The sequence below is a fragment of the Rhyacophila brunnea genome, unplaced genomic scaffold (genome assembly GCF_057557595.1).
Source record: "Rhyacophila brunnea isolate RB1 unplaced genomic scaffold, BYU_Rbru_1.0 scaffold_16, whole genome shotgun sequence".
Taxonomy (NCBI): domain Eukaryota; kingdom Metazoa; phylum Arthropoda; class Insecta; order Trichoptera; family Rhyacophilidae; genus Rhyacophila; species Rhyacophila brunnea.
Window position 1 is genome coordinate 9,059,323 of NW_028232816.1, and position 13,479 is coordinate 9,072,801.

At 33.8% G+C, this 13,479-nt stretch overlaps 1 protein-coding gene across 1 annotated transcript in view; it reads left to right on the forward strand.

The window, feature by feature from the left end:
* LOC147074321 (BBSome complex member BBS4-like) overlaps positions 1-13,479 on the forward strand; it is a 126,839-nt gene that overhangs the window by 22,413 nt on the left and 90,947 nt on the right. The window contains exon 3 of the mRNA XM_085943599.1: positions 5,875-5,987. Within this exon, the coding sequence (XP_085799725.1) occupies positions 5,875-5,987 (113 nt within the window). The remainder of the gene's footprint in view (positions 1-5,874; positions 5,988-13,479) is intronic.

The window sequence follows — 13,479 nt, forward strand, 5'->3', positions numbered from 1 at the left end:
CAATTTACGACTGAAGGTTGGCTCGGTACTCGGTAGTCACCATTGAATTGAAATTGAATTACAATATGTGAACTTACCAGACCCAGGATTCGAACCTGGGACCCTCGACACAGACCGGCGCTTAATCCACGCGGCCATCGTGTGTGTACAGTGTGTACAGTTCAATATAATTAAAATACTTTTCATTTTGATTTGATTTTTGCACATTTATTGAACTTATTCATTTTGAGTATTCATTTTAACTTAATAAAAAACTGAATTTAATTCAGCTAATAAGTTAACACAAGATTATTGATTCTGAGGCGGTACGAAGTTTGCCGGTCAGCTAGTTATAAATAAATGTCGATAATAACGTTTTCATTTTGTTTTGTTTAAATGATTCATTGCAATAAAGGAATAAAAAAAAATAGGTATTGTACGTTATTAAACTAATGTTATACCAACTATATAAGTCGTTTACTGTTGACTTATCAGTATTTGAAAATAGAGACATCAAAAACCATCAAGATGCGCATTTAATATATGAAAACCAAACAAAGGAAGTGTTTATTGTATAAACGGTTTAAAATTCATATCAAGTGTCAGGATGACAATGAAACAGCAATTTCTATTTAAATAGTGTCTTCGTTATTCTGAGAAAAATGCATGCATTTGAAACGTCGTTACCTTGGACAGTCTATTCAAGGTATCTTCAGTGGGGGACTAAGGGAGGGCGAATGCAGGTTCCACCTAGGGCGCCAAGGATATTAGGTATCTAGACTATAATTTGAAGAATATATTTGGATGTTTCTACCGTCCTGTCGGTTTTTCTTTATACAAATCAACACGCGGAGTCGGATTTCGACAAAATTTGGAGGGTAGACGGAGGCCGACGAGCCGGAGTGCGTGGTTGGGGATTCGAATTTAAGATTTAACCCGTTGCACCCCGGGGACAGTTTTACGGTTTTTGCGGAAAAAGGCCGCCGCGTACAGGGCCTTGAAACGCGGAAAATAATGCTGCAACCCCCATTTTTTATTGAAAATGTCGCTTGAATGTGTACATTTAAAAAATATTGGAGTTTATTTCAGCTCTATCGGAGGTCAAATGGCAAAGTTATATGCAAATAATTGTGTTATTAGAATCGCTAATCGGCAGGTTGACGCGGGCGACGCAGTGCTGCCACATTAGATCGAAATGCTTCACTCACGGACAATAATTGTATGTAGCGGCATCAAGAGTGGGGAGTAGTAAAAATCTATATATTTTGGCACCAAATGGAAAAGCCACAAAAATATTGTACATCGAAAAGCTCTGGCATGAGGGATTGGATATTTATATTATATAAAAAAGCCTTAAAATAATATATTGAGAGTTTCTAAGATAATGTATTTAAATAAAAAGAAAAATCTCTAATATTATTTTTTTTTTACTTTGTTAAATTCAATCTTTGCACTCTACGTACTAAATTTAGAATTTTTATTTTCAAATATTAAACTATTCCACTCCCGGGCAGCGCCGGGTGATACTGCTAGTTAGTCAAGTGCTATAATTACTCAAAGTTGAACTTATATAATATTATCAGTCAAGTTTTTTTATTTATTATTTTTAAATCAATATCATTATCCAAGACCTTTTGCCATCTCTACTGTAAATTTCAAATTACTCTTATAAAAATGTGGTACTGATAGATTGAAAAATAAAGAGATGATTGAAGATCACTGATATTTCAAAATATTTTATTTTTGAAAGAATGTTACATAGATCTAAAAAATATATAATCCGTTTGCGCAATAACCGTCTTCCACAATCGCCCCCAATCGTGAAAAGTCACTTTTGAGTCGTTCCTGAGAGAATCGAATTGGGACAATTCCCATTTTTGAGCACGATTTATACGAAGATTACCGAGAATGTACGATAATATCCGAATTAACATTAAGCTTCCAAGTATACCCGCACGTGGCGTCCTGTCTTGGGTTTGACGTAACAATACAAAATTTGACGTTTACATAATGAAGGCTGCTTGATTATTTTATTCATTATTTTAACAGACAATAATAATACAAAACAAAAATAATATCTTTGTAAATATAATCAGCAACTCGTTACCTTTAATAAATGACATCATCAATAGTTTCCATTGTTTAGTGTCGCCACCAAGCTGACTTTGAGATATTTTTTGCTTTATTTTTAATTGTTCAGACTATGTAGCAACTGAGCATATTATAATATATGTTATTATGAACCAATCAAATCAAGCGTTCCGTGTAATTGTTACGAGTATTTAAAGTCGACGATTGGTCATGACGATCGTTAAATCTGGTTGGATCTGCGATCCTGGTGGTATAATTAGGACTTAAGATTTCCCAGTCCAGCTGCTTTATCATTCTGCTTTCATTTTAATCAATTAACGAATAACTGTGCAACCGTGTTTGCAAAAGGCAGTTATCTTCAGACCATCAAAGCGTCAAGACTTGCACTAGTTTGACTGCCCATAGCGTCATCAAAGAAGTAATTCAACTAAGAACTCAATTGCCCAATTCCGCGTCAATCACCGTAATTCATAAACAATCACAAAATCATTACCCACCCATATGTCACAAGTACAGTGTAATCGTGAGAGTGATCGTACTACTTGTGTGAGTGCGGGAACAGATCAACATTAATGGTTAATGCCTGAATTGAATCCCTGTATAACGCCCCCCCTACAGTATCTAAATGATCATCTTCCTACAGTCCACTAAAAAACGTCGCCAATAATTATCGAATTCAGTATGATGCCTAATTTCGAACACTATCAAACAAGTAAATTGTCTAAATAAACGTTGACACATTTTAATAACACCTTAGGCTTAGATAATAACCACAGTTATTCAATTTATCAACGTAGATAAGATTTGTTTTATTATTTTATGATTACTGGTTCGATCATAATATTAAAACCGTTGAGTTATTTCCATGAATGGTGTAAAACAAAATGTTAAGTGACTTTTTCTACTCCTCCAATTCGTTAACACAATTTAAATATTATTATGCCAGATGTTATGGAAGTAAAATGTACGGAAAGGGTACACATTAAACTTACCGCCCCAGATGCAAATTCTACTTAGTCCGCCACTGGTTGCTTGCAATAACTTTACTAACATAATGTAATGATATTCAAAATTTCTTCTCGGTTTAACATGAAAGAGGTGCATAATCATAAAAGCAATAAACGCCGTGCGAAGAGTGCAACCCTTATTTTTCATGGCGCATATCATTATAAAGAAAATTTTGTACTGGCAATCTGGTCTTTCCGCAATGTGAAGATCTTGATGATATTTAGGTATTTGATGGCATCACTTCATTGCGGTGTGGTGATGAGTGCATACAGATCTTTATAAAGATGGGGCGGGGCTGTGACCCAAAATAGCTGCTATCAATATCAACAATGATTTTAAAGAAGATTTACGATAACAGAACGGTAACGCATCACGCTTATAATGTCATGGGTCCCTGGTATGGTTAATTCACATGTTGTTTCAATGTGCGTTTGGACCCAGAGTATGGGCCTAATAGTTTGAGCAAGAAGATGAAGAAGCTAACATCCATTTCTCGTAAAAACAAAAATCTGTTAATTCAAACTCCACTATGTGAATCTTCTTAGGATTGAATATGATAAAAAAAATGCATTATTTCAATATTAAAGTAGGCTAAAGATATGAACGCAAATTTGTAATATTCTTCTGCAATGCTGTTTGAAGCCAAATTTTCAACTATACTATGTATAATACGATACAATATGCAAACACCGTCCTATAGATACGTTGTCAGAATAGGACAACAATGCAGATGTTCGCGTATTTGTGTTATCCACCCATATTGCAATGTGAAAAAAATAAAATAAATCAATCGTGGATACTATTGTCCGGTGGCTTGACTCGGCGGAACTATGAATCTTCTTTGTGGTTCAGAGAAACTATTTTGTTCTCTTGCCTCTTTCAAAATAAGTTTTTTCAAAGATAAATATTTGGTACTTACCATTCATAGTAACTGGATAACTGTATGTTTTTTATTCTCTGGTATTTATACGTCTCTAAAGTATACGGGAAGGAAGCAAGAGTTTTTTGACCGAGACGGAAAATCATGACAGAAAAATTCCTTTCAAATTTCAGCTTATGTTTTGATAATATTATAGAGTAGATTTAATATAAATGAATACAATATTAATTAAATATATCGATGCTCCCCATAAAAAGCGTTATAAGTCTAGAAATATCAGTGTTTTATAGTATTTTACAACGTTTTTATTAGGTCGTATTTTTATTTTGTCCAGTGGTTTTTTATCCAATACAAATCTTGCAATCGATTTTTAACTAACTTCCTGACTAGCTAGACATTTGAAACTTTTAGAATATATCAGAACACGATGCCAATGCATTCTTTTAAATTTTAATCTTTTAGCCATCTTTAATTAGAATTGAATTCATTTTCAGTTAATTCTGTTTTGTATGAAGTTATTTCGGAAGAAATCCGTAATTCAATCCACTATTATTGGTTCTAGCAACTAAATTATTAATATATACGTGCATTACTATGGAAATCAATATGAATGTCAAAATGACATTTCAGTATTATTTCTATCAAGTACATTTTTTTTGATCGTGTAAGCTAGTCAAGTCAAGATTATATTATGATTCAACAGAAAATTTAAAAACAATGTATTAAAAAGTTTTTTTTATCTTGTAATTTTTTGTGCATAACCTGTGAAAATTTCAGGTCTCTAGCATAAAAATTGTCGAAGTTAGGTTTTCGATAAAAGTGTAATATAACAATATATCGGATCGACCAATTTTGTGTTCACAGAAATATCCGAATAGTATAATCATATCTCGATAAACAATATATCTTTTTACAAATAAGAAACTCATAATACTTGCTGTTACGTTCTTTTACCTAATTTTAATTAGACGGCATGGTTTATATTGACGTATCACAGTAGACTCGAAAACATTATTGGCATATCTTCGGAAAAGTTTTGTATTTGCAGTAGGTATGTGTATTATTAGTTGAAAAGTTAGTCAGTAGTATTATGTCCGAATCTGAAAATATTGTATTACTTACTATACAATGAATACCTCGTAGAAAACGAATTATTTTGCAAATAAATAGGTACCTAGTATATAACTAATAACTGACATAATATCTACTATGTATACCACTTAAAGCGAATAAACTAGTATAATAGAACAGTGCCATGGTTTGTTTGTGAAATTCGCCGTAAAATTATAGTAGGCAGAATAACTTTTATAGTTGGACGTATTCTGCAAACAAAATCCAACCCATACGTGTAAAATGTTGAGAAATTTCAATATTTGAGTTAAGATTAATTTAAAATGATGTGTAATTATTTGATTGTATTAAAGTATCCCATCAGATGTTTAAATTAAATAATCACAAATCATATTTTTTAAATCATTCATCCCTCAAATATTGAATTTTCTCAACATGTTATACGTGTGGGTTGGATCTTGTTTGCAGAAATACGTCCAATTTACAGTTACGCGAAACCAAATTATAATTTGCCTGGCACCACTATTTATAACACTATATCACATAAGTTTTCACGTCTGTATGAAAATAACACGTCTCTTTTTAAATTAAATTTATATTCAGGTAGCTAACATAATAAAGCTGTATATTTTGACTCATTCTTTAAGTAAACTTGTATAATACAGATTATTTTTATATACAAATTTAAGTTAGTGAATAACTTTTAATAAAATTTAACCATACAAATATAAAAATAATACATATATATATAGGTACTTTCTTTCGCATTAATGCGAATGCTTCCTCCAACAAACTTTTAATTAAATAACAAGATTGGTAATTTTATTTCTTCCTTTAACTTCCAGGCGACGATCTTGGTGGACGAGAAAAAGCTCTCGGAAGCTTTGGAGGCGTATCAAGCCTGCAACAAACTTAACCCTTCCCATATAGAATACATCAAGAAGATTGGGATATGCTTGTAAGTAAATACTACAGTATTACTAATGATAGTTTGGGTATGTGTGTTTTTGATACGGTATATTATCTATCTGAAAAATGCAACGCCTTATCAAATTGATGCACTTACTTTCACTTATACATACGTAAAAAAACAAAATCTCTGTTATAAATAAAATAAAACAGCTAGAATGCAATATTACATTACGATATTGTTCACAATATAAGAGCCGAGCCACACCGGGCGACTCTGGTCTCGAGACCAGTCGCGCGACTGGTCTCTTCGGGCGATTTACTCGGGCGACTTGCCTGCGACCAGAGAGGCAGCCAATAATAATAATAATAATGAATGTATACGCAATTATGCAAAAAATGCGGCGTGGCTGCCGGCGACTAGTCGCCTAGTGTGGCAGCGCTCAATACATAGCTATATGTTTTCATACATCGCTACTGATCGCCCGACCAGAGAGACCAGAGAGACCGGGAGACCAGACCGAGCGCACGAACGAGATTTTACTGATCGCGCGACTTTATTGCTTGCGCAATTACTGGGCAACCAGGCATGCTCCATATAACTGCATGCATCGGTCTGGTCTCGGCGACTGGTCTGCCGACCAGAGTCGCCCGGTGTGGCTCGGCACTTAGAGTATTATCTAATTGACCTATGTTCATTCCCGAGGTTTTTAATAATGATGTATACGAGTATCTTCAATAAAAAATCTTAAATTACTAAATAATTGTACCTATGTATATTCTTAAGTATTCAAAAATGAATAATGCAATCGACAAAAAACATAATATGTTACGCGTAACAACTAATATAGGTACTTACCTACTTACTTGATCTTGTCACGCCCTAGTGTTGGGGCATATGGCAAGCATAAGGTCGCACCACTTCCTGCGGTCCATCCACCCGCCGGTGCGACCTGCGCGCGTAGATCGCTTTTATAGAGCGAGGGAGATTCGGCCACGGTGACAGAGCCCTTTAGGGCCATTATATATTGTATCAATAAGTAAATAGCAAATGTAATCTATGACAATCTTAAAAAGCAACATTTTTAATTAAATCATTTTATCTCTTGGGACTATAATGGGACAAAAAAATCTAATTGTCACTATGTTAAAGTATGCATTAAAATTAGACATTTTAATATGTTTTTGAAGTTTACTGGTGAAACAAGCCTAAGTAATCGTTGGCACTACTATACTTATAATATTTTTACCACATAATCTAACCTTCGTAGACTTACAAGTGGACGTTATTTTTCGATCTCTATTAAGCCAGCATAATTTTTCCCGTCAAAACATTGATTGGAAATCCCCCGGGAGTTTCGGGCAGATGTAAAGGACTATTTAACAGACAAACAGATACTTACTCCAATTTTATTATTAGTATAGATGTATTGTTATTTTGATGTAGGTAAAATTATTTTTTATATACATACAACATATATTAGTAATATTTCAAATCATTTACACACTAATCATGAAGAGATAATTCACGTGGCTGAGATATATTGTGTTCCCCACAGTGATGCCAACCGTAGTATAATTATAGTACAATACTATAATTTTAATTCCGCGAAAAATGTAAAATACTATAATTTTACGCCAAATATACCAAAATACTATAATTTTAAAGGATTCAAGACGAAAAATGTTCCTATACTATATATTTTTTAGAAATACTATAATTTTTACGCCTTTGTACTATAATCAGCATAGAAAAAGATGGCAACACTGGTTCCCCAGCAGATGGCCTCAAGAATTATGTCACCGAGGCTGACCCTTCCTCGCCGGCGGTGCTACAATAGTGATCTACTCGCTACATGTATCACATGGTGTAAGTCGTTAAATGGAACGATCGTTAATTGCGCGATCCTGTGCTTACCCTATGGCCCAATGCTGGGGCGTAACAGAGTTAATAATACATTGTAGTTGACAGCAACCCGCCCAAACTCGCCCATTAAATCTGAGAATAAAGCTACTAAAATAATTCGTGGGTCGGGATGTGTAGTCAGGTAAGTCACAAAACAGCAAAAATGAGATATGAATGCCAATATACTAAAAAAAAAAAAATCTTTCGTTCTGTGTAGTCAGGTAAGTCGTACGTCTCACCATTGGCGAGATGCATTTTCAGTCAAAACATATTTTTTATTTTACGGGGTGTGTACACAGTTAAGTCACACGAGTAGTCAGATAAGTCAACATTTTGTGTGACTTACCTTACTACTCATAGTTGGCTTACCTTCAAACGTCATACCTACTCAGTGTTGATTTTGTGAATCTAGCGTATTTTTAAAGATATTTTGAGAACTTTTGAAAAAAAATAACAACAATACGTAAGTAAAATAGTCATATTATAAATATGACTTATAAAAATAAGTAGGTATGTGTATTATTTGTAAATTATACAAAATTTACCAAATTTATCGAAAATGATTTATTTAAATCTAAAAACACGTACACAATATCTAAAGAAATAATCTTGCTTCTAGGTTCAACCACATACTCCAATAACTTGTATGTTGAGGATTCAGATGCCAACATAAAAGATCCTGATTTTAATATTCGAGAATTATTAGTCTAATTTACCATCTGATGATAGTGACGTTGAAGAACCACACCCTTCGTTCTCAAATAATGCTTCCACGATTACACATCACAACGATTTTTTAATCTGTAACCCTTATTCTCGATTCATAAGAAATAATCATCAAAAACGTAACTTAAAGGATGATACAAAAGCCTTCAAAAATGATAAAGAAGTTGTACGAAATACTGGCAAAAGTTACACAAAGAGTAAAATGGAAATTATGAATACGAAAAAAAATCGTATCAGACAAAGCGAACCAGGAAAACAATATTTTCCACAAGTAACAGTTCAATATTACTTGATTGTTGTACTGTTACGGAAACCAAATTGTAAATGTTGTACAATAAAAACATTGGGTGAAACTCACAATTTTTTTGAACATGTTTTGAAAAAAAAAGTGAGACTACTTCCGGTATACTTATTCAAGAAGATGCTAGAGGAAAAAATATCCCTAAAAATAAACAACGAAGAAGATAGCCAAATAGCAAAGACATATAATGTACTCTCAATCCCATCATATGAGAGTCATTACTCTAGAAGGGACTCTGTCAGTGTCAGGAAATACTTACCGCCACATTTGACAATACCTGAGATGTATTCTCAATATTTGAAGAGTATTAGCTCTAATCACATCAATATTCGTTTATACACAGAAATATTTCATAGCATGAACTTAACATTCAAATGGCCAAATAAGGATACTTGCCAAAAATGCGCGAAACTTAATACTTATACAAATTAAGAATTCCACCGACGATGAGGAAAGAAATAAAAATCGTGAGGAATTGAAAGAGCATCATGACGAAGCTGACTTTGGATATTCAGCTAAGAGTTGTGATAAAGAGTACAGTTTGCAAGATCCCTCTTGCCAAATTGTAACATTTGACATGCAGCAATGTCTGCTCACACCAGTTGTTGAAAGTTCCCTGGCCTTTAACAAACGACAGCTATTATTTTAATTTGACAGTGCATGACTGTGATAATAACCAGGGATATTGCTATGTATGGCATGAGGCTCTTGCTAATAGAGAAGCTAACGATATCGCTTCATGCCTGTTCAAATACTTAACCGAGGGGATACATGATAGCAGTGAAACATTCTGAGACTGTAAACAAAATTGATCACAAATGTTTAGTCTCTGGCCACACACATAATATGGAGAGCGAAAGTGACCATCGCATAATTGAGAAGAATAAAAAGACATTTAGTGGAATGATCGAACATCCTCATGATTGGGCCAAATTAATGTGCGAGGCTGCAAAAAAAATCCTTTTAAAGTCACTGAAATGACTCGCGCAGATTTTTTAACTACTCGGATCGATTAAAAGGACCATTGCAACTCAGAAAAATAGACACAGATGGAAATAAGTTTGTTTGGAGAGATGTTAAGTGGCTTCAATTCAACAAACATGAACCAGGAATAGTGAAATTTCAAAGAACTCTCGACGAGACGACTGCATTTTAACAAATTTCATATATAAGACGAGACAAGACGAAAGCTTTGATAGACTTACTTCCATATATTTTACCGTATTATAGAAAATTTTATGAGTCACTTCAGACAGTCAGGGATTTTAACCTGATACCATTGAAGAAATCCATACTGAAGTTTAATGATAACGATAAAACTTTATAATATTCACGTTTTTGTGCCTTTTCACTACTTAAATAACATTAAAGTTTTAAAAAAAGTTATAAAAATGCTAATTTTAAATTTATATATTTTGTTCAATAAACCAATAAGATGTATGTATAAAATGTGTGTTTTATTGCTAATATTAGTCGGATTTATTATGGAAAAATAATAATATTACTTCGTGCGTAGTAAGGTAAGTCAATCATTTTTTGTGCAAATCCAGATAACTCAATTTTCTTTTTTTTAAACCAATCAAGTTTTAATGAAACAAAATAGTTAAAATACTTCTAGGACATATAATTGAAAGCCAATTACATGTACTTTGATTTGTTATTCATAAAAAAACATAACTATAATTAGGGGAATGTGGGGAATTTTTTGAACTTTGTTTTTGCTATATCTCAAAATGACAATTTGTGACTTATCTGACTTCACATCCCGACCCACGAATTAACCTGCCATTAGTGCAAGAACCAATTAAAACGGTTTACTCTAAAAATATAAATATGTTATGAGGTTGTCAATTTTATCTTTGTGTGTACATATTATACTGCTTAAGCAAACACTTACAGGCGTGTTGGCAGAATTTGACAAAAAATCTGTAAAGACATGGACGTAAAATTGCAATATTCGTCCATATTGACCATTCTGGGTCTGCATTCAACCAACTTGGAGTCACATGGAGGTCAAGGCTGTATTCTGTGAGGACCAAATGTCGTTTGTTTAACGCGTCCGTGCTACCTGTGCTCCTGTATGGTTGTGAGTAGGGATTCCAATCCCGGGATCCCGAGCTATTTTCAATACCTATGAATCCCGGGATTGATAAACGTAATCCCGGGATTTCGGGATTGATTTTTTTATCAATTTTTATGGAAAATAAAATAAAAGCGAAAATATAACAGAAAAAATACTTTTAATAAAAAATAGCTACATTAGAAATAAACTGAGTTTGAATGAAGTTTGATTTATACCCATGTGTAGGTTGCCGATTCATTTTATTTTTTCACATAAATTATTAAAAATGAGAAAGATTGGAAAAAAAACAATACTTCGCACTTTTAACAAAGTAATTCCACCATGATATCATACGTTTTACGGCAGTTTCATATTTGGCTGACTAATTAGATTTATGAAGCGCAAAGGCCATAAGTACACCATGATTATTTGCTTTACTATTTTAAATCTCGCTAATCCATTCATTATGTCTTTACTATCAGAAATAGCAAACTCATATTAAATTCACATTATTATTTATATTACAATATTATTTACTCCATTAAACTTGTGTATTTCCAAGATTGAACGTATACAATATTAACAATAAATGTCTTAAATAGTATAAATTATACTAGATTTATTTTTGACCGATTTTATCAATGTTATTTGTAAATATTAAAATTTTATATTAACAATGGAAAAAAATGCCAATCCCGGGATTGTCAAATTGTAATCCCGAAATCCCGGGATCAGAATTTTGGCTCGGGATTGGATTCCCAAGCTGTGAGACATGGCATCTTACTAAACTTCAAGAGTCTCGGCTTTTGAGCTTTGAGAATCGATGTCTCCGCCGAATCTTATTGGTACATTGGTACGACCGTATTACAAAGACCCGAGTTAAAACCACTTAAAAATATCACACGAACTCACACAGATACTAACAGGCCACGGATCGGTGCGAGCTTATCTAAAAAGATTTAAATTGAGGGATGACGACTGTTGTCCATGTGACGGCAACACATCTCAAACTGTGTGGCATGTCATCAACGACTGCCCTATACTATAAAGGGAGCGATGGACTCTCAGGACTCGATGTAGACAACATAATCACGAAATTGACCTCCAAAAGCCTCACGAAGCACTAAGCAATAGAACAACACAAGAACACTACACAAAATATTTAATCCTGGCCATAAAGAAAATTAAAGATATAAATGGAGGCACCTAATTAGCCCCACATCAATGCAACTAACCCACCCAACCACCTTGTGCTAAAAAGCAAGGGTATGGTTATTATTAAAAAAAAAAAACACCCGAGTTCTTGAGCGGATACAGCAGGCTTCGGTGATTGAGGTAATCACGAAGAGACGCTTTGCGGATGCCGCCAAAGTGTGCGACACTTCGTACCCTTGTGGCACAGCCTCAAGGGTTCCGTCGCTGTGGCTGGCCCTCCCTCACCCTGCAGCGGTGCTACAAAAGCGATCTACGTGCTTCAGGTCTGACATAGCGGGAGACGCAAGAGTTGGCGATGGATCGAGGGAAGTGGCGCGAACTTGTGCGTGCCCTATGTCCCAATGCTGGGTCGTGACAGGGTGAAAGAAGAAGAAGATTGACAAATTGAGAATTCATTAGAGCTTTTTCATAGTTAACTCTAGTGTTATCTGTGAATTATTTTTTTACTGTGTATAGGTACCATTCTCTACAATCTTTCTAATTTTTATTGTCGTCACATGTTAATATTTTTTTTATGTAATATTTTTTAATTTGTGATTACTAACTAGCCTAATAGCGCTACAGGAGTTTTTTTTTTGAAAAGGTTAATTTAGAATCATTACAAAAAAAAACATAAATATTATATTATTCTCCTACATACAGCAGGGGTGTCACATGACACAGTTACCTCCCAGGTTCAGGTAAACATAATAATATATTATCTTGTTTCATTTAAATAGGTACCCACAGTTTTTCACAACTTTCAATGCCACCCATGACGGACGCCCTACCTATTTAGGCATGGCTCGTAATTATTATAAAGTAAAAAAAAACTGACATTTTATGAAAAGAAAAAAAAATATCAAATATTGTCCAAAAAATATTTTCCCCATACTCTCCACTGGCTGCGACATACCGTCGGCATGTCAATTAGGGAAATTATTATGGGCACTTTGTTAAAAATTTTCCCGTGATGAGTTTCCATTTTTAAAATCGACGTTGTGGCTTCGCTATAATATTTTTTTTTAATAAACCCATCAAAGGGGTGGTTTCTGAGAAATGTATAGAAATCTGGGATAATTAATATTGGGGAATTATGTACCGACAAAAGTACCTACTGAGCTTACGGAAAATTAAAGAAAAAAATCTAATAAAAATACCTTTTGAAAATTGATTCTGTGTACATTGCCGATTTTTTGACAGCGGCTTCTTTCTCGGCAAGTTATGAATGTTTATGTAAATCATAATTTAAAATTTTATTTTTGTATTTTTTATCAATCAAATATAATAAAATATTTTCCGACTAACTTTCTTCAAGGCATGCTGGCATTTCATTCTCTTGAAGCCCGTAG